This window comes from Anabas testudineus, chromosome 19, assembly GCF_900324465.2.
Source record: "Anabas testudineus chromosome 19, fAnaTes1.2, whole genome shotgun sequence".
NCBI classification, from domain to species: domain Eukaryota; kingdom Metazoa; phylum Chordata; class Actinopteri; order Anabantiformes; family Anabantidae; genus Anabas; species Anabas testudineus.
Genome location: NC_046628.1, coordinates 10,344,226 through 10,365,376, shown reverse-complemented (window position 1 = coordinate 10,365,376; position 21,151 = coordinate 10,344,226). Strand labels below are relative to the sequence as shown.

The window sequence follows — 21,151 nt, the reverse complement described above, 5'->3', positions numbered from 1 at the left end:
ACTTAAATGATTGTAAAATACCAAATGTGATTTTACAGTAAGTTTCTGTAAAAAAAAGTTACAGGTTATTTTTTCTGTGATTTCACAGCCCAACTTTGGTAGAATTATAGATTTGCACCATTGTGATGAAAAAATTCTTCAAAATAAACTGTACAGAATGGACTTCTGTGTATTCACAGCACACAACAGCTGAAGAAAAAGAATTGAAATCTACACTTATTATGTCACATAATTTTATATAGCAGACATCATCTGTCACATTACATAGATATCCTAGATAAAAATAATGAGATACTTTATTGATCCCCTTGGGGAAATTGTTGTGGACAGCTGCCAGAGATGTGTCAGCACTACTACGGGGGTTCGGTGTCTTGTCTAGAGACACATTGGAGTCACTCGCAAAGAAAATCAGTGGAAGAGCCTTGGTGCCGGGGACAGCCACAGCGGGAGGCGTTTTGTTTTCATTCCATCCATTTCATTCACATGTACGCAATGTTTCAGGAATGCCTGGAAGAAATTTCTACATATTACTACTAAGTTTACTGTGACCTCACATCTGTCCCCTTCTCGTGAGCACAATATCTGGAAGACACCAGAGTTGCTGGAAGAATACATTCCCCTTTCAATTCTAGTTTGATTCTAAGTGAGTCAATATTTCCATTTTAAATTATGTCCATCAATCAAGAACATTTTTGCATACAGACATTAGAGAAATGCTAAATGACATTTGAGTCTTTCCATTTGGCCCATTCTTGAAACTAACCTCTTAAGACTGTGTGACTGTTGTTTCAGCTCTTGTACGAGGTGCAGGATAATCCGAAGCAAACAAACTGTCTAGTGTCACTGTTGGAAACAGAAACAATCACTTTGCTTGCTTTCCTACTCTAATTTAGCAGAGGGGTAAAGTAGGGACCTAAGGTGTTTAGGTGAAATGCCAATCTGCTTGTATATGTTCGCATACATGCACGCAGATGTGCAGCAAACAAGCACAGAGAGACATTCCAGATGGTCAACCAGATTGTTTTGTGTTAATTTCCCCTTTGAAACTTTGAACAGAAATAACATGCAGAATGAGATACCCCATGCAAAAGACATTAAGATTCATCAGCTGCAAGTAACCTAGTTTTTACAGAAAGACCTGCACGCACGTGCAGCAATAACTCAGTGCTCAAGAGTTTCTAACACAGGGGCAAGAAAAAGTATGCGAACCGTTTGGAATTTCAAGTTTTCAGCATTAATTTGTCATAAAATGTGATCTGATCTTCACCTAAGTCAAGAGTATTAACAAATATAATGTGCCTAATATTACAATCTTTCATGTCTTTCAATTGAATTTGAACATTATAGCTAATAAACATTTAGCAGGCACTGTTGAATAGGCAGTTGAACACTACTATCGCATCGAACTATCAAAACCAGCTAAACAGCTAAAACCATCCCATTAATTGTAAAGTAAAACAAAGCAAACAGTGTTGCGTTGATGAGCCTCCACTCCAAAACACACTGCAACCCCGTCTCCAAAGAGTAACAGAGCTGAATGCACGCTCCGCTGCAGCTCAGCACTGAAAAATAAGCTGACTGGAGGAAAGCAGTGTCCTGGCACTCCGGCGTCTGGTACAGCACATCTGGCATTTAAAAGGCCTCGGAGCAAACATGCTGACATTACAGCTTTTGTGTGGGCTCTCTCTATTTTCAGCCACCTGATTGTTGATATCTGTATCTTACAGCAATAAATGACACTAGATGCAGAAGTTGTATTTATCCTGCAACCAAATATCACTGAGTCAAATTGAAAAAGAGTTCCTGCGTGAATTTAGTAAAAAAATAAAAGCTGCATTCATTTAACAAGCCATGGGAGTTTATATACAAATTTCTGCAAAAGAGAAAAAGTGTATGAGGTGCCTGGAGGTGGATTTTAGATTGTACAATGTTTCCCTCATCAGATGTTTCCATATTTCAGCTCTAAAAATACAATATTAACAAGAAATAGGCTGTTATAACTAATACTTTGGGCATCAAGCCAGTGTTCATAGAGTTGATACAGGGTGCGGTCATGTAGACTCCTATCCTTAAGGTACAAGCTCGTTCTGCTAGAAAACTTAAGAGTATCTGTAGGAACTGAATGTTTTTCTGCCCCCTCACTCATTTCCATGCTGTTCAATGAGCTATATTTGTGTAGATATGATTTCCCAACATTAATTCTACTTCCTGCATGACTTAAGGTGATATGTTTTCCATAGAAATAGAAACATTGTCTGCATAATAACACATTCTCCACGTTATCAGCAGGACAAAATTCACACTGAATATTTGGTGCTGAAGCTTTCCACTAACCCATTTAGGGAGAGGAATTTGAATTGGTTTTGCCTTTCACCCGCAAACCACTGGACACAAACAAATCACAACAGCACAAACATCTACCGCAGTATTTTGAGGTGGACTAATCTGACACGCACGTTCGATCTTCTCAAGGTTACTTGAAAGGTTGAACACTGTTTACACAGAATGCCCTCATATGACTGATCTGTAAATCCCCTCTCTGATTTTGTTCCCACACAAAGGCTGTTCAATAATTCAGGAAGACTCTGCAGAACATGTTGCAGCACAAAGGCCACGTACAGGAAGCCTACCAGCTTTTCACTGAAACCACAAAACCGGCTTTAATCAGGGATTTCTGAATAAGAGACAGCAGTGGGAACACCGAGTGTTTATCGTAAATTAGTCCTGATACAAGACATTAGGTACTAAACACTGCAAATCGCTTTGCTGAAATTACCAAAGATGATTTTGAGCATCTCCAATAAACTAAATATTAAATATTCTCTTATATGACACGATGTCCATGACTGAATATCTGCTGAGTTAACTGTTTCGTCATTAGACATGTAATAGTACATTTCCTCTCAGATCATTTTGGTCAATTAAGACTCAAGTGTGTATGTTATAATAAGATTAATATTAATAAATATAAAAATATTTTCCCCACACTGCATGTAGTTACTGTTGAAGTGAAAAAGCTACAGCGTAGGAGAAATACAAAAAAAAATTGAGGCATCCTTGGTTGATTAAATTTTATATACATTCTGTCGTGTACACACAGTTGAGCAAATTAAGAATACAGTTAAATTACAGTGTTGGACACATTTAAAAAGGCGCTGTAATAGGAGTCATGAGAAGAACACAGGACTATGAAGAAAAGTGCCTATAATGCTCAGGGTGTGTAGTTGTTGCAGTTTTGGAGGGTGTATGTTGCAACTGTATCCAAGAGCCACCCACGGGTCACAACTGTGGCATGTCGGGAGAGACCTGTGGAGCAGACATTGGTGGAATATTGAAGATGAAAGAATTATATTTATGAACAAATACAATATGGAAAAGAAAGTAGCTGTCCATTTGGTTAGTAAGTAGAGCATACTACTGGTGCACCCCATGTCTTTGGGGTAAAAATGGACCACAACATCCCTAGTTCAAAAGCACAGTTTGCTTTTTATGTTTTTTCATGTTTTGTTTTATTAAGTGACAAATATACAAATCAGCAGCCCTGTATTTTAACTTTGTACGATGGTAACCTCCAAGACAGATGTGCAGTTTCATTATAGATAATAAAATGTCACTGTCAGAATAAATAAACATCATTGGTTCATTTTCAAAACCAAAGCCACCTCAAATATGTAAATTTGTCAAAAAAATAGCACAGTCCTTTGAGGCAATAACCTTAACTAGCATGTGCAGAACTGCTGTAAAATTCAATCTTGTGGAGCACAGACACTCATACATTTCCATTACATCAGAGGATGATTGTGAGACAGACAGAAATGTATGTGATTTCAATCAATGGCGCAGACGAGGAGGATAAAAGGAGGGTAGAGAAAGGAGGCGGGAGTGGCTGCTCGATTACCTGGACTTTGAGTGCCAGAGGACGTGGAAGAGGGAAAGCTGCATTAAATATGCAGCAGTGCAAATTAGACAACGAGAAGGAGGGAGAACTCAGAGCCACTTCCTCCCTCTGTTTCAGACTGTCAACCATCCTCGTGCTGTGGCAGCCTCTCTCTTCTGTGGCCAACTTGTTATGACATTTCCCCCTGCTCCGCTCTGACATTTTCTCTTGGCCATATCTCTGCTGCCTAACCTCCTTCAAAGACACTTCCCTCGCAAGTCACTCCCCTCGTTCTTGTTGGTAACCCGGCTCATTTTGCCTGCTGGCAGCTGCCATGTCACCATTCTGTCACTCTTCAACTGGTCCTCACACAGGCGAAAACACATTTGAGTCCATGCGTGGACAGACAGGTGCACAGATAAGTTTACTAATGAGAGGGTTTATGCTTGTGAGGAATGCCAAATCACTACAGCATATTTAAATAGGAAAACCATAAATGTTTCAATCCAAATATTCATAAATTTACTGATGATAAGCCAAAACCTTCCCCTTAAGACTCCCAAAGCCAACTTTGAATAACCTTGTTGCCAATGTAAAAACAAAGCATGGATGACCTACAATCTGGTCAGTCCCTGAACGCCTAACACCAAGTGTTTCAAAAACACGGAAGATCAACATTCTGCAATTTTCATGTAGTGTTTGTGGGAAAAGAGTGAGAAAAGATTTAAGGATTTAATATTGTGGGTTTTTTTTTTAGGTGAGACTTACTACTGTACGAAGTTGCTGACGACTCTGATCCAGGCTGTACAATGACCAGTTGCTTGGACTTCTGTGATTGATATTAGGCAAAATATAGACTTAATTAGCAATTAGTAGAACACATACACTCATAGGAAAACGGGGAAAAAAATATTTCAACACGTTTCAATCAGTCAGTTTATGTACCAACAACATCCTGGAAGAAACTTGCTGGTTTAACAATCAATCAGGCTGTAGGGGCTGTTGCATCTGGGGATTCTCAACAATGGTCTGTTTTAATCATTTATAATGTGACATTTGCTAAACTCCGTACTAATGAGCTACTTTCTAAGATGAAATCAATCCTAAGAGCTCAATAAGAGGCTTTAACTGTTATGGAGGCTGCAACTTTGTCAGTCAAAGCAGCCTGGTGTTGGGGGAGATATGCGTCTTAACTAAATTAATTAGAACTACAGGACATTGTATTTTGATTACCAATTCCTCATATCATCTGAGTCAGCTCTGATAACACTAATTTGATTTAGCAATCATCTCTGCAGTTCAGCATTTTAATATTGATACTGACTAATGTGAAGGCAGCATGGCACAAAAACAGTGGCGTTTTTTATTATTTATTTTTTTTGTTCATTATGTTTTTCAAGTGCAGAAGGCTTGACACTGTTACTCTACCTGTTTACTGTCGAGGAGAAGTGGATCTTTAACTACAGCTGCTCCACAGAGCTCCACCATCCACTCCATTTCATCTAGGACAAACACATAAAACACAGAAATGTTGACTATTTTGGTGAGCAAGCAAGAGCGAACACATCTTAATTTTATTTTTTCTGTTTTTCACCCCTTTAACCCTGAGGGGTGACAGAGCACACACATTTTAAGCTCTGGCTTCCTTAGATAAGAGTGATGAAAAAGGTCAATACTTAAGTCTCCACTCAAAAAATGTGCATCTCAGTCAGTCATCACTGCTGTGAAGACATTAGAAAAAGTGTTTATACTCCAACATATCACAGCGAACATGCACTTACTGACAGCTTCCCTTGTTTATTAACCCGAGAACACTCAATCAACATAGCATATGGTGTCCATAAGCTCATCATGTAACGTACACAAACCTGAGCAATTAAATAATAAATGAAATCCCGTTGAGCTGAACAAAATGACTTCATCCTCCTATTTGTGCCATGTAAAAGAAAGTCTTTAAACTACTCACGCTAGCTAGCAGATGTCGACCCATTAGCAAAGCTTCATCGATCCTGCAGGCAGCAGGGAGGATGCTGCAGGAGGCTTTAAGAGCTCCAGGAAGAAGGAAACGAAAGAATGCTGCCTTGTGGGTTTTTAAGCAATGTGCCCTTTGAGACCTTCACCCATGATCTATCTGTCCATTCATCCACGTAGGAAGAGTAAAGCAAAATGTTATTTGTACAAAGGACACCAAGCTTCTTTCACTTTAAACCATTATGACCAAAGTTTAAAAACTAGGTTGGCAGAGAAACTGTAAGACGGCTGCATTTAAGCCAATTTAGAAAAAGAGCACTTCTCAAATGAAAGTTAATTTCCACTTTCTTTTTTTTTGCAGAAATAATTTCCAGGCAGCTAACTGACTCCATAGCAACTGCTGTGCAATGTGACAACACCACACCAAAAATGTCTCACACAACGCTATAGTCCGCATTCAATCCACCCACATGCTGGAATCTATTGTCATTGTTCTCTAGTGCAGAAATGACAGGGGTTAAAAAACAGGCCAGGTTTCAAGCTATTCCCAGCGTCAGTCTAAAACCTGTGTGAGATGCTTTAACTGTCCTCCTCTTTAATGTGATCCCCCCCCCCCTTTAAAACCGGTGGCCGACGCCAGTGAAACTTACAAATGATAACAACACTGTACAAACTGCATGAGAGCAGCTGGAATAAAGCAACACATCTATGAAATAAGTTGTTTTTAGTCATTTTTACTGTTGAGAAAATATGCAAGTGATAAATTCATTCTATATTTTTGTGTTAAGCTATTAGAAACATTATTTAGTGCTAAAGTTCCTGTGGAGTTTGACACGAACAGATGCCATCAGATTAATGGAAAGGAGTGCATGCCTGGAAGGGGCTTAAGTAATTAAAGGTGGTGTAAAGTCAGTGATATTTTATGACACAGCTGAAACCTCAAAATACCTGGAAGGAACTTTCTAATTGCAAATGTATTCTCTTTAAAGAAAAAAATGTAATTGAAATGAAAATAAAAAAAGGTATGCTTTTGCTAGTTACTCATCACCTCCTCAAACGTCTTTCAGACACTTCTTTAAACATCAATAAATCAACAAACTTGATTACAAGTTTAAACCTAAAACATTAGACCACCATGCAGCAAATATTTTTGACTTAATTTTTAGACAATGACTTTTTGGTGTTGAGCTTTACCTGTAGTCATGCTTGTAAAAGGTCCCTGGAAGCAGATCTTGTAGCCTCTCATGAGCAGCTAAACACAAAAAGAAGATATAGGGTAAGGCTAAAATAATCTACCGTGAAATGTCTGCTCAATTTCTACAGAGAACATTTATTCAGTGAAGTTAACCTTAAGGCAATGTTCAGTAGCACTGTGTACGAGGAGCCGTAAAAGCCATTACGGCCGAGTGTGTTTCTGAACTCTTCACCTGTCTAAAGAGTTTCACTGGAACACCAGAAACCCTTCATCAAGCATATCCTGCAATTTATAACAGGCATACATCACTTAACATATAAAATAACCCCCACCCCCCCTTTTTGCTTTCACTGTAATACTGTAAACTCAAGGATGACAAACAGAGGCACCTTCATTCAGGTAATATTACGCTTTAAGCATGCAAAGAAAAACGACCTGCCCAACACCAGGGGTACATTGTTTTATTGTACTCAAGGTCAATAGGCTTGCTTTAAATGGGAATGTAAAATTGCTTCCTTGAACTGTGGTACACACAGAGGAAATGTGCAACTCACATCACAGCCTCATACCCAGTACAGTGTGTGTGTGTGTGTGTGTGTGTGTGTGTGTGTGTGTGTGTGTGTGTGTGTGTGTGTGTGTGTGGCTGGATGGAAGTGTTTGGAAGATAAATGTCCAAACTGCTGGAGAGAGAAATACTAATTTCTCACCTTCCTGTCCGTCCATAATGATCTTTAGCCAGAGGTGCTCAGTGAGATGAAAAAGTGTTTCTGTTACAGATTTTTAATTTAGACAACAGCTAATGTCCTTCAGGAGGTATTAGAGTGTGTGATGTGATAACGTTCAGACCCTACACACACACACACACACACACGTGCGTGCATTCTCACTCGAGAGTTTCTTTGACTGATTTCCTGAGCATCAACATTCTGGTGACAGACTCCCTGCCACTTTATTTCATCTGTTAGTCTGTTTGTCGCTCTGGTGCAGGTGACAGAAAGCGAATATGAACAGGACAATCTGTCTGGCTCCATCAAAGTGCTGGCGCCGTGTTGAGGCCGCTAAAATAAGCCTGAAATTACTAGCTAATTCAATTAGCGGCTGTTCTTCAAAGGCAGTGATACCGCCAACATGACATCTAGCCATTTCTAATTTTCCCCCTCAGTGGCAACAGAACCGGTCCTGTTGGCCCTACACCAGGAGGAAAATTACGATTAGCTTTCACAACAGGGCCTGAGCTAAGAGGCTGGTGCAAGAGGAGGTAACAGGTTCAAGAGCTGTTTGTTATTGAGACGTCTCATTTAACTTTCTTCATAGAAGCAGCATTTTCTTTGTGCCCAGGCACATTCCATCATTTTGCATTGTGATGAGTGTCTTCAAACCAGTTTTTAACAATTTTTTAGGAACACAAATGACTGATGTTGGCATGTTTTGACAGGCCGGGCTGCACAATACAGTGTGTGTGTTAATAATCTCCTAGAATTCAATCAATCAGTAGGAAAATTGTAATTAAATAAGGATGGAGAGAAAAGTCATTCTGATTAAGAAAAAAAAATAAAGATTTCCCTTTAATATATTTATACTGTAAGAAAGAGAAATTCCTCTTCATCAACATATGCTGTGGGGCTTGTTGCCTTTGTTTCCAGGATACGGTCAGTGAATTCTGATCATACAATTATAATAATCACACCAACACAGTCCTGAAGGAGCACATTAACTGAGTTAACTGTTAATGTGTTGATAAATAATACTTACTTATCACACATTTTTTTTAAACACACAGCACTTTTCTTTTATTTATTTATTTTTTAAACATGCAAACCTTCTTGGAAAATAAATGATGGGAGAACATTTTTGGAGCTCTGGGTGAAAGAAACAAGTCAGACAACACCACTGTTACAGCCCTTAGGGAAACTCCCGGGTTTGGATTTTTACCTTCAGGTGCAATTTGATCACACCCTCTGTGTAACAGGCAGCCCTGTTAAGTGTGTAACAAACTCACATTATTGTCTCCAGTGGTTCGAGCTCTGGAGGGGCCCTGGTGGTTGGGTCCATTCACCACGTCGCCTCTCACTTCAAAGAGACTCTGTTGTTGGCAAACAAAGCAAAGTGACTTCACCATATGTGTATGAAGTGCCGTATATGAACCTATCCCACAGTGGTATAAATGCTATCCTGTTGCTATTAGCTTTTAAATAAATGAAGCAATTATTCACTCTCATCTGACTGTAAGCTCACATTAATCTTATTTATTTTAAGGGTAACATACACTCCTATGACAACACTGAATATTTTTCAGTTTGACAGAGTTCATCTTATAATCGCATGCCGTCTATTTTACACACACCATCACTATATATCTATGATGCATGAAATGCTTACAGAATGACCTGGGTGATGGAGAATAATTTAAAATTACTTATGATACTAAACAAATCTTGGCAAAGGATTATACTTGCATTGCAAAGAATGAGATGTGGGGCTTGCTAAAGCAAATGGATGACAAATAATTTATGAGATATCACTGCAAACCTCAAGGAGAAATTTATCATCCAGCCGTAATTCAACAGTGAGACATACAGAGATGTAATACGAAATCACCAGCACGCAAATTCAAGGAGCACACAGGCGAGCATACCTCATCTAAGAGTTTCTTTTGTTTGAAGCACTCTGAAATCCCTGGGGAGAGAAAGCAGGAACAAAAATGTAGGAGCTTATTGTCACAAACACTATTCTGGTGGCTACTGTATTATATAACATTCCACTTATTCCTCCATCATCGTGATGTTTTGTTATTAGAGTAATTCATCAGGGGTGGAGACAATAAAGTGAGTCCAGACTTACACTGGAAGCTCATCACCCACTTCCTGCCTGCGATGCCGAGGAAGTACTTCAGCGTGCGCTCACAAACCAGTTGTTCATCTGAAAAAGAAAAGACAACAAGCAGAGAGGTGTTTTGTAAAACCTATAATTTAAGGGTGAAAAGGGAGATTTAAATTAGATTTGTAGTTCCAACTGCAGGTTGTTCAGTCAGTCAAAGTCAACAGATTTAGTCAATACACCGGCAAATAATAAGAGTGCACTTCCTACAACAAGCTATGGTACAATCCCATCGCTCTAGGAGTCCAGGGGGAACTTTATTAAGAGAAGTCACGGTTGAGCAATTGGACTAAAAACATGACAGGAAACCACAATAAAACCCACTATGAAAACTTTACTATGAAGACACAGAGATATGGGACCGATAAAAAAATACAGCTTCTACATTATATTTCATTTTCTTACATCAAACAGTGAAACAATGTAAAATCACTTCAACTGATATCGAACCTGTAACTTTAGGTCAAATGCAGCAATTATTTCCATAATCAATGGGATTCAACTGAAAAGATGTTTTACACCGGGCTGTGTGCTGTGAATAAAAAGCACTTTCACCATGTTAAACGAATATCGAGTTCTCCTTCAGAAATAAAGTAACTGTCCATTGATTTGTATGCCAGACAAGAGTCTAGTGCACACTGTTGATGCTTCAAACACAGTTTCATCTCAAAAATTATTTATAATTGTTTTGTTCTAATGGATAGAAAGGAGGAACCTTTTGCTCGTCTCCCACCTTTACTCACAAAGATCAAGGGCCACGGTTGTTGTTTTTTGGTTGCCTGGGAAACCATTAAAAAAAGACTTCTTAAACAGTGACAGTTAATATGGTGCTTTGGAGACAGTGAGCTTTGAAATTAAAAATAATCTATCAAAGAGGGTAATTAGCAACAAGCGGATGAATGGAGGAGAAAGTGTGTGGGTGAGAGAGAAACAGAGAGCTTATCTCTAGGGGCGCTTTAAAAGACGCACAAAACAAGCTGCAGCTACATGTTAAAAGAAAATGTACTTCTCGAAATGCAAATGTCGCTGCTCGAGAAGATATTTTAAAATGGGAGCTAGAGAGAATGAAATAAATGAATGACGTTGTTGTGTGCTCGCACGTGGCTACGTACGAGGATACTTACCTGTGTGCATTATGATGTGAGTCACCTCTGGTGCCACCTGGGAAACAACACGGGCACCAACTCGCTTGGCAAACTTTTTCACCATTATCTGTCAGCAAGAAAATCTGTTTGGTTAATGTGGTCAACGAGCCAAAGAAAAAAACCAATGCGTTGATTCCCGATACCTGTTCATTGGGCCCTAATCCAGATGTCACAAGCACCATCTTAGCTTTCATTCTGTCTCTTGAAGGGGTGTTGTTTTCTTTGTCGTCTTGGCCATCTGATGGAGAACTACAGTGTGCTTTAGCTGCTGGACTAAGGGTCTTGGGAGCTGCTGTAGTTTTTGCACACAGCCCTGAGACAAAAACAAAGAGTCAGTGAGACAAAACTTAATCTGACATAATAACAGAAACACACTTTTCAAGCCCCGCACACTATGCAGGAAGAAAATGATGCACCACAACACCTGAAACACTCAACTCAATTAAACCTAGCCTAGCTGGCATACTAAAAGCTACTTGAGAGGCAACTATCCCTAAGTGGCAGTTTTCCCGTACAAATCTCCCTGTATGTATTTGGGTAAATGGAAAAGGGTGGAGGCGCCAGGTTATGAAAAAATAAATAAATAAAGTCAGACTATGATTAACAGCAATGTCTCTGTTCATGTCTTACCCATCTCTGTAATGCTGCCGTGGTTTGAAACACTGGGTTGTTTCACCGCTTTGTCTTCAGGTGCTTTCGTGGTGGGGTGTCCTCTTGCATCTGGAACATGTTTCCTGCAAAACAGATATTTGTGTTGTATCTTTTATTAAACAATGAAGGGAGAGCCATCGTGGTGTTGACTGCAACTTCGGCTGCTAAGATGATTATAAGGATTTTCCGTACTGACCTATAAAATCACTCTATTGCTATATTGACTTGTAGTATCTACTGTATATAACGCCTGACTGATTTTAGATTATGTGTATATGCAGTTTCAGAGGGTCTGTGCTAAACGCAGTACACCTTCTGAAAGCACAAGCAAATTAAGAAAACATGTTCACCAATTTGATAACCAGCCAAATACAGAAACAAGGTGCACATATGAAGACAAACTACAGCCCACACAACAGCATCCAGTTGTACGTTGCAACAAAAATATCCATCTTTTATATCAGATGTAATGAGATTACCTCCACGTAATAAGATTACCTCCAGGAGTTTTTAAGATACAGCCTTGACGAGTATGGGGCAGACATTAGGTCACACTGACCTCGACCTTTGACCATCAAAATCTAATCGGTTCATCTTTGACTGTGGTGCTGATTCCAATTCTGAAGACATTCCCTCAAGGCTTTCCTGTGAGCTGTTCATGAAAATACAACAACCAACCAACAACAAAATGTCTCTGGCCACGTCTTGGAAATTCCCTCCAGGAAACACTGCAGTCGGAAGGCATGACAGAGACACAGCCCTGTTGATCTGGTTCCAGCAGATACAAGTTCAAATAAAACCATCACTATATGGTTGAAGTAGACTTTCAGCTTCAATTTGAGTTTTTGCATCCACATCCTATTAACACCTTTAAAGCCTTAAGTGACAAGCTTGTGACTGACTTGGCCAATCAAGAAAATTACACTTCCTGCCTCAGGGTTGTATTGTCTCTATGTTTATGGTCATTATCCTGCTGCACTGTCCTGAAAAATAAGGGCATTACAAATTCCAAAGGCTGCATAATAACAATTTGAACTAAGTTATTGTTTTATTATTATAAAATGAAAACACATTGTCCAAATACTATGTGACTGCGCTGTAAATATGCAGCTGTATAAAGGTGGAAGATTTTGGATAACTCCTGTCTTGTTACTATAAGATTTGAATTTTATAGCTTATATGAATGAAGTTTTGACTGTTTTCCTCCTTTGTTGTCTTTTGGATTCATTTGGTCAATTAAGACTCCAGTAATTTACATAATTGGCAGTGTGCCTTAACTTTAAATTACCTGTAATGACATGATAACAGCTCACTGACAACTTGTCGCATACTCCAGCTCCAACAATTCTTTCCTGATTCACCGCTGAGATCCTGAAATATGTGCTTTTTAATTTAGAACTTGTAAAGTTAAAACCCTCTGCGTTTCTATCTGTCATCTTTCTCCATCTCCCCCTCTCTCTTGCCTGGAGGACAGCACTTAGAACCCTGCAAGGCGAGAGGTTGGAGGGGGAGCAGTGAAGTGGGAGAGATAAATGACTGTGGCAACACAAGTTTCCCTCTAAGTGCTCTAAATGACATAAGATGCAGTCAGTAATGACTTTTTTTATTCTCCAGAGCATAAGCAGATTCTGGGTTCATTAGTGAGATTATCCGCCTGTCCTCTGGAGATGCATCACCCTCTGAGAACTACCAACACAGACACTCGCTAACTTTCTCCCTCAGTTACAGACTGAGAGAGACCAATTACATGCCACTTGCTCCAGTTATTGTTCTGCTCAATATGGCTGCATTGAAATAAAGCTCAGTTCTAATGGATCGTATACAACAGCTATCTGAGGAGAGACATGCAACACACTGACAGAGATACAGTTAATGACATCTGTTACTAAAGTAAGGTTGGACTTCAAGGATTCTCACATGAACACGCATACCCCGCCTTTGCCTTAAACATTGTAACGTGTTTTGGATAAAAGCGTCTTCCAAACGGCTAAATGCATTGTTAAGACTGCTGACGATGGTTTTCCAAGTAGAACCGGTTTCTAATTGTCCAATTCCTGAGAAATATTTAGCTGTGATGTTATCGGCTCTGCTAATCATTTCCTGCATTCCACAAACAATGACTTCATGTTGGGAGGCAAGTTCTGACATTTCCTTATTGGAGATGAGCTTTATATAGTCAGCATTTATTAGTGGTTTGATTGTTGTTTCACATGATACAAGTTGTTTCATTAAGACAATTTTTTTCTCTGCAACAATGAAGATAATTGACAACTGTAATGAACCTGAAGTACAACTGTACTATTATCTGTACTATACCCATGTTTCCCATAAACAATAGGCACAGCACCAGGTCAATACCATTACTATAGTGACATAATCCAATCTAATGTGCAGTTATATGCAATAATTAGTACCTACCTTTTAATTCTATGTTTTTTTTCTGCTAAAAACAATAAAGAAGTCATCTGATTATAGCAGTCTCAGTATTAGGCAACAAGCTCAGACAAACTTGAACATTTTCTTCACCATGCTATTATTTATTTAACAAAAATTAAGCAAAGAAATGTGAAGGGATTTGGAGAACTGTTGTTGAAATAGAAATTGAAATAAAAACATCTATAAATTAACAAGTACTAAAGGTCCGTTCTACCGTCCCTTATTTACCTGTCTGATTCTTGGTCTGTGTCCTGGTCACAAAGGAGCGATCTGTGAGAATCTGGTTTCAAAAACACAAAATAACCATCATGATTGTATCAGTGTTGAATGCGTACATGAAGAAAATCCACAGAAAATAAATGTTACAAAACATTTTAAAAGTAAAAACTATTTTGGATTTCTGCTGTGATCAGCACTGCGCAAACTTTCATTTGAAAAACCAATAGTGCTGCACTGTATTTGAGTCTGATATTGGATTGTCTAAAAACTGGGCTGCGACTAATTAAAGATTTCATTAGCAATTAATAAGCACATTATTTACTCAATAATTCCTATTTCAGAGGCTCAAACCAGTGAATGTTTGGCAATTTTCCTAATAATAACATAAATCATCTACTAATTAGTGTATCAATTAACTGTGTGGGCAGTAACAACAGATATTCTTACCTGTGGTTTTGCTGTTCTGATTTGATCCTGGGTGGGCTGCTTTTGCAGGACTTCCCGTTTTCTCCTGAAGCACCTCTGTCACCAGAGCCATCAGCTTCTCCAGCCTCACCAGCTCCTTCTGCATTTCTAGCTTTTGCTTAACGAGAAGAACATCTTATAACCACAAACGAGTCGTACAGCTTTGTACATTACAGAAGACACAAAGATGATGAAGAAATGCTGCAATGCAACATTTACTACACATGCTGGCTGCACATTTGGTGTCTTGCACTCACCTAGAGGGACCCACACTGAGTCGTTAGTAATTATTGAAAAGTGCAATACAGTAGTTATTGATGAGAATACATTATTATATCATATTTTAGATGTGAGAGGGAGTTCAGAGAGAGGTAGAATAGTAGTAGATAAAAGACAATAGGTTTTCCTGTGGCTGCTGGACTGGAAAATGACAGTCTATTGGTGTTTTTCAATGCTCCATTAGACGTACACTTTGAATTTGATCCTTACTATGTATACAGACACACAGCACAACAATACTAAATCTCTGTATTCTCAGGTGTATGTAGTTCTGGGCCCTTTGTAAACCCCAGGGCAAGAAACCTGAACTTCCAGTCAAATACAGTCGACAGACAAAAGTGAGTGCGCTGGAAGATGGATGAGGTAGAAAACAAGAATCATCTCCGAGGCGGCATTTCCTCTAACGTAAATGAAATGCAATTTAGGAAGCTGCTGAGGGGGACATTTTTTACTGAGCGAGGTAGTCTGTCATCCAGGAGCTGACAGGTTCTGGTTTAGGACAATGTTGCGGCTGCCCTCTATGGGGCCTAATGTGACAGTGCATCCCCAGTAGCACAATGCAAACGTAATACACATAATGACTAGCAGACTAGCAAATACAAACTCAGAATTGAGTTCAAATTAAATGGTGTAGTATAAAACCACAGAAGCATCATCATATTTACCTGTGTAACAAGAACTTCGCTTGAAAATTGTGATGACTCCATGGAAACGCTGGTCTCATTTACTGGGACATCACCTGCAGAACAGATTTAATCAAATTGCTCTGTGTCTGAATGCGTCAGAAATGTTTTTCCTCCCAAGGTGCTCATGATGTGCACAAGGGTGGGAGACAAGTACATATTTTGCTGATTATTAACAAAGGAGAAGATTGCAGGCTGCTTCCATGAAACAATCCTAAAAATGAAACCATTGGGGGGAAAAATGAATTTTAAAAATCAGTTATTAAGAATCGACTTACGTTCATCTGGCGTGCCGAACAAGTCCACAGACGCTTGGCTGGAATTAACATAGTCAGGGCTGGGGCATGCAGGTGGACGGCTCAACTGTTCTGCTGCCTCAGCTGTAACAACCTCATATTGAGGCGATCTTTTTGCTTCATTCGGGTCTTCCTGATCCTGGATCACAGCCGGAGGCGGAGCTGGTGCTCCAAAAATTTGAGCCAAAGTTGGTAATTCCTCTTTGGACTCGCTGCTATCTGACTCTGGCGAAGACTCGAGCCTCTGAGCCTTTCTTTTCTTCCTTGGGTTGCTCCTAATGGAGGAATGTGCACTGAGCTCTACATTTCCATTGCTCGACTTGTTTTCGTGGACCATTTGAACAACAGTTGTTCCCAGGTCATCGGGAGTTAAAGAGGACTCTGGAATTGTGACATGTTCCTCTGTGTTGACTGAACACTGTTTGCCCGTGGAAATGTTGTCTCTCCTCTTTGTGATTTGAGAGGCTTCATTTAGCTCCTCATGTTCAACGGCTGTGAAGCGGAGCCCAGAATCTACTACTTGAGGAACAACGGAGAGATGAGGACTTTCTATATCGCGTTTTGACACTTTATTAGGACTAAGGGCACTCCTTACACTAGTCCTGGACAGACTGGACCAACTAGTATCAGGGCCTGAGGACTCTACCATCACTTCATCTGGTTTCTCAGCAACTGATTGTCTTGTAAAGCTGGGCGAGATAGAAGGGGAGATCACATCACTATGAAATGAGTTTTCTTCGTCTCGTACGACCTCTTGGTTGGTAACTTCTGGTGAATGGTCTTTGGTAGATGCAGCACCAGAACAAACCCCATTGTTCTCTTCTGGTGCAGCGCTGTGCTTGTTTTCCTTGTCTAAACTACAGCTCTTTTTCACATCTGGACCACCAAGATGGAAAGATTTCCTTTTTGTGGCTTTGAAGCTCCTGAGCAGTTGCTCTGTGTCCATCTCACTGTCATTCTTCTCATCCTCAATTTCTGTTGCAGCACATTTATCCATACAAACAGACGTTTCCAAGTCAGTATTGTGTGGGAATTGACTACTTGGGTTGTCACTTTCAAGTGTTGGACCTAACGCAGCTGTTTCAGTTGGACATGGGACCACAGAGGCATAACAACCAGCATTAGCTTCAGCGTCCGAGAGGACTTCTGCTGGTCTCAAAGACATTCGCACAACAGGCTCCATGCTTTCAATTCCTCCTAATTCTTTATCATAAATACATCCATTTCTTTTGGCCACCGTTTTCACATTTTGATTCTTAGCTGTATCAACCAATGTCTCACCCTTAGCTTCTCCAGACTGCTCTGCAACATCACCATGCTCTTCAGGTACAGTGACTTTCAGTTTTGCTTTCTTGGGACCTTCCTGGACTTCCTCAGCAAAGAGCTGAAGCCTTCTGCTTCGCCTGGTGCTCCTTGTGATAGGGGTTTCCTCGCTGCTAGGATAGTTCTCAATTTGTACTTGAACTTCTTCTGATCTTGTTCTAGTCTTTGGACTGGTTTCTTGAACTCCAACCAGAACAAGAGGCTTCGACACTCTACCAGGCTTACACTTTTCTGACTTTGTGTTTTTACCTTTTCTGTTGCTGGTTTTCTTTTGCTCAGTACTGTCTGACTTTGCCTTAGCTTGCTCCTGCAAATCACTGTCAACTTCCTGCAGAGTGTTATGCACCTTTTTCACTGACTTTGTTGCTGGCTGCTGTTGTTCAATATCAGAGCTAGGACAGAAAATCTCTCCATTGCCATTATTTTTGTCACTTTCTGCTGCAGTTTTCAACTCTTCTCCATGTCTGTGTATGTTATTTTCCTCCATGACCTCAATTCGTTCTGCTTCTTTAAAAACATCACTATTGGTGTCATTCACTTCTTCTGTAATTTGTTCTTCTTCCTTTGTTTCATTTTTATCTTCAAAGCTCGTTTTCTTGCAAAAAGCAGCAGGAATTACATCATTTCTCTTTTTTCTTTTGGAAACTATTTCCCCTGCCTGTGTTTCTGTCGATGCTGGTGGTTCGACATAAACATGAAGTGGAGGAGAGGTGGTCCTGTTACCTCTTCGTTTATAGACAGCACCAAACACCTGCTCTTCAAGGGCTTTAGCATGATGCTCTCTCTTAGGTTTCATGTCACTAACGTGCTGCTTAACATCTATTGTCGAAGTGGAAGAACAGCTGTCAGACTCATCTGCGTCTTCATCAGTTTTCGGTAACTCAAGACTTCCTTCACTTGGAACTTTCATGAGCCACTCAGCGACTTTCTCTACACTCTTCTTCTGTTTCTGTTCAAGAATCTTGTCAGATTCTAAATCCTTTTTCTGCTTTTTCCTTGAGGACTTCCTTAAAGGCTCATGTTCACTTTCCTCTGGAATTAATAATGGATCAAGTGAGGCGTTCTCCAGTTTGGAAATTCTCTTTTTGCCTCTTATTTTTTGGGTTGACGTTGCCCTTTCCACAACTTCTGCTATCTCAGTTTCTACTGGTTCCAAATTATCTGTAGAGCTGTGTATTTTCTTTTCTGATGTTGGTGGTGCATCACCAAGCCCACTGTCCAGGCCTTCATTTTCTGTTGTCAAAGGAGCTGAGTCAAGTCCCATAAGTCTTGCAAATCCATTTTGCGCTACAAAATAATTAAGGATAACAAAAATAATTATCCTTTTACAACACATACTTTCAATCATCAATTATTACCTTTACTCCCATCTACCACAGTATTTTACCACTGGCTTTTAAATAAAAGTAAATGTGCTAGTTGATAAGATTTACTAACACAAAAGACTTTACCTGCTATAGTTGAAGAGTGTGACCTCGAAAGATCAGCACTGTCAACGTTTTCCACATTATCACCATCAGTGTCATGTGTACCACAAGATGACATATCATGAGGATATTTAGCAGCATCTTGATCTGTCACACTGGGTAGAGTAAAATACAGTGAAATGTGAAGGATGAGCTAACATAACAGTGAATAAATTAGTATTAATATTATTTCAAATGACGAGTTAAATGACAATTTCCTACCCTGATTTCCCTTTTTGCTGGTTTAATCCGGTGAAGTCTGAAAATAGAAAAGTTATTTTATAAGGTGATTTAAGTAAATGTCAAAGGGCCGTTTTTAGAAGTTTGTCTTACAATTTGTGCCAGTGTCACGTTCATATGCTTGTATCATGTCCTGCAATCCTGAAACAAGCCTCTGAAACCCAGGGCTCTCCTGCAGGCTCCTGCAAAGTAGTAAAGAAATACGCTTATTATGACATAATGATGTAAGTATTAATAACATTAAACTCTGAGTTACTATAGTAAATTTTACTATTATTTTATTGATGTTCCAACCTTTTAGTGATCTTGGCTTTGCACACAGGACAGTTGGCCCTGTTTTGTTTAGAGCTGTCCAAAAGTTTGATCATACAAAATCTGGCACAACATAAAAACCAAAAAGATTATTATTAACTGCATGTAAACAAATTAAATGAATACATCACACTGGAGTTTATTTGACAAAACCAAATGAATTAATCATATGAGTAAAAAAGATATATGACATTTTCCTTACTTGCAAAACTGATGGTCACATTTAGTGGATACCGGTACTGACATCAAATCCAGGCTACAAGTAAAAGAAGATTCAGAGCTTCTAAGTGACAATCTTCATCTTGTAATAATATTACAATTAATCAGTTTCTTATTATTTCACAAATTGTCTTGTCTGAATGACACTTACCATATGGGACACTGCAGAGTCTCCCAAAGGACTGATATCCCCTTTTTGACATCTGTGGCTTTTGAGGTCTTCATGGTGAGTTTCAAAAACTACAAATTAAAAATCAGAACAAACTGTTTCAATTAAATACTTTTTAAAAATTAAAAAGTAATTTAGACAAAATCATACAGCAAGTATGCTGATGGCATATTTCATGCTACTTAGCCACCCTTACATCAAATTAACATACAGCATAGCATTAGTGCAGCATGTAGTCAAAAACATATGAATCCAGATTACTACCAACAAATGCCAAAAGAAAATTGCACTTTTACCAATTGGCATCTCCTACAAAATTAAGTTTACAAACCTGACCAGATTTGATGCAAGATACTTTTTTGATGTTGCTGCTTGTTGTGCAATAACTCATCAACTTATCCAGGAAAGTTGACAATAATATAACAGTGTGTACTTTGGTCAAGTCATATTTACTGCATATACAGAAAAGCTTCTATTGTTATCAAAGTAGCCATTGTGTGTCATCTTAAAGGGTGGGTATTTAGCGTGGCTTCCTACAAACATACTCATTAACTAGCTGCTGTACTCAGGACACCATCCTGTTTATAAGTTACCAGGTTCACTAGATTCAGACAACTTTCAACTGAAATGTCAGATGTCAGTAACTTATGCGGCTTTTAACAATAATCGTGATGATTCATAGCTAATATACAATTGAGATCATGCTGAATAAACACTCGAGAAACATACTGTAAATTAATAAAACAGTTTTATGTCCACACAGACAGCGTCAGTAGCTAAACTTCACCTTGCTAGCTGCTATGATTTGTTTTGAGAGGTTACACAACTAGCAGTGCTGATTTCTGACTTTGAGACAATCGACGCAAATACGGCGTCACAGACTAATATGCGACTTAACGAGTAGACCACAGCTTTTGAAATACCCTAAGCTATTTGTAAAAAGTAAATAAACATTCCCATAATCACCGTGCTTTCTTCAAGTCTGAACTCATCCACACAGGAATCGTTGGCTTCAGTTTTCCCGCAACTACGGTCTTCTGCTTTTCTTTAGGGGCGCCATGTTTATTATAGCGCCACCTATTGGTCTGGAGGGTGAACCACATGATCCTCTGACAAAATGCATTGAAATCCCAGTATTTACTTCAGTAAAATCAGCTTCACATTAAGCAGCTGCTGTTTTTGTTCTTCTTTTTTTTAAATAATTACTATAAATATTATTTTCCATAACTTATACATTTAAAATATTGTCAGCCAACTCTGTATTAAACTTTGATGTTCAAATTTGATACTGTTTAAAACATATTGTTTTCTTATTGAAGTACTTTCCT

The 21,151-nt window shown here is 39.1% G+C and overlaps 1 protein-coding gene across 1 annotated transcript; it reads right to left on the bottom strand.

Moving 5' to 3' along the window:
* Positions 1 to 3,065: 3,065 nt before the first annotated feature.
* On the bottom strand, positions 3,066 to 20,846 carry LOC113156531 (BRCA1 DNA repair associated). The gene is made up of 21 exons (XM_026351746.1): positions 20,790 to 20,846; positions 19,806 to 19,894; positions 19,638 to 19,691; positions 19,418 to 19,498; positions 19,217 to 19,305; positions 19,106 to 19,142; positions 18,869 to 18,999; positions 16,077 to 18,704; positions 15,781 to 15,854; positions 14,819 to 14,954; positions 14,381 to 14,432; positions 11,696 to 11,799; positions 11,209 to 11,378; positions 11,045 to 11,132; positions 9,885 to 9,962; positions 9,679 to 9,719; positions 9,043 to 9,126; positions 7,043 to 7,100; positions 5,306 to 5,379; positions 4,646 to 4,706; positions 3,066 to 3,306 (listed from the first exon to the last, which is right to left on the bottom strand). Exons 2-21 carry the CDS (start codon positions 19,877 to 19,879, stop codon positions 3,212 to 3,214), a joined length of 4,209 nt encoding a protein of 1,402 aa, XP_026207531.1. The 5' UTR covers positions 19,880 to 19,894; positions 20,790 to 20,846; the 3' UTR covers positions 3,066 to 3,211.
* Between the last annotated feature and the right edge of the window lie 305 nt (positions 20,847 to 21,151).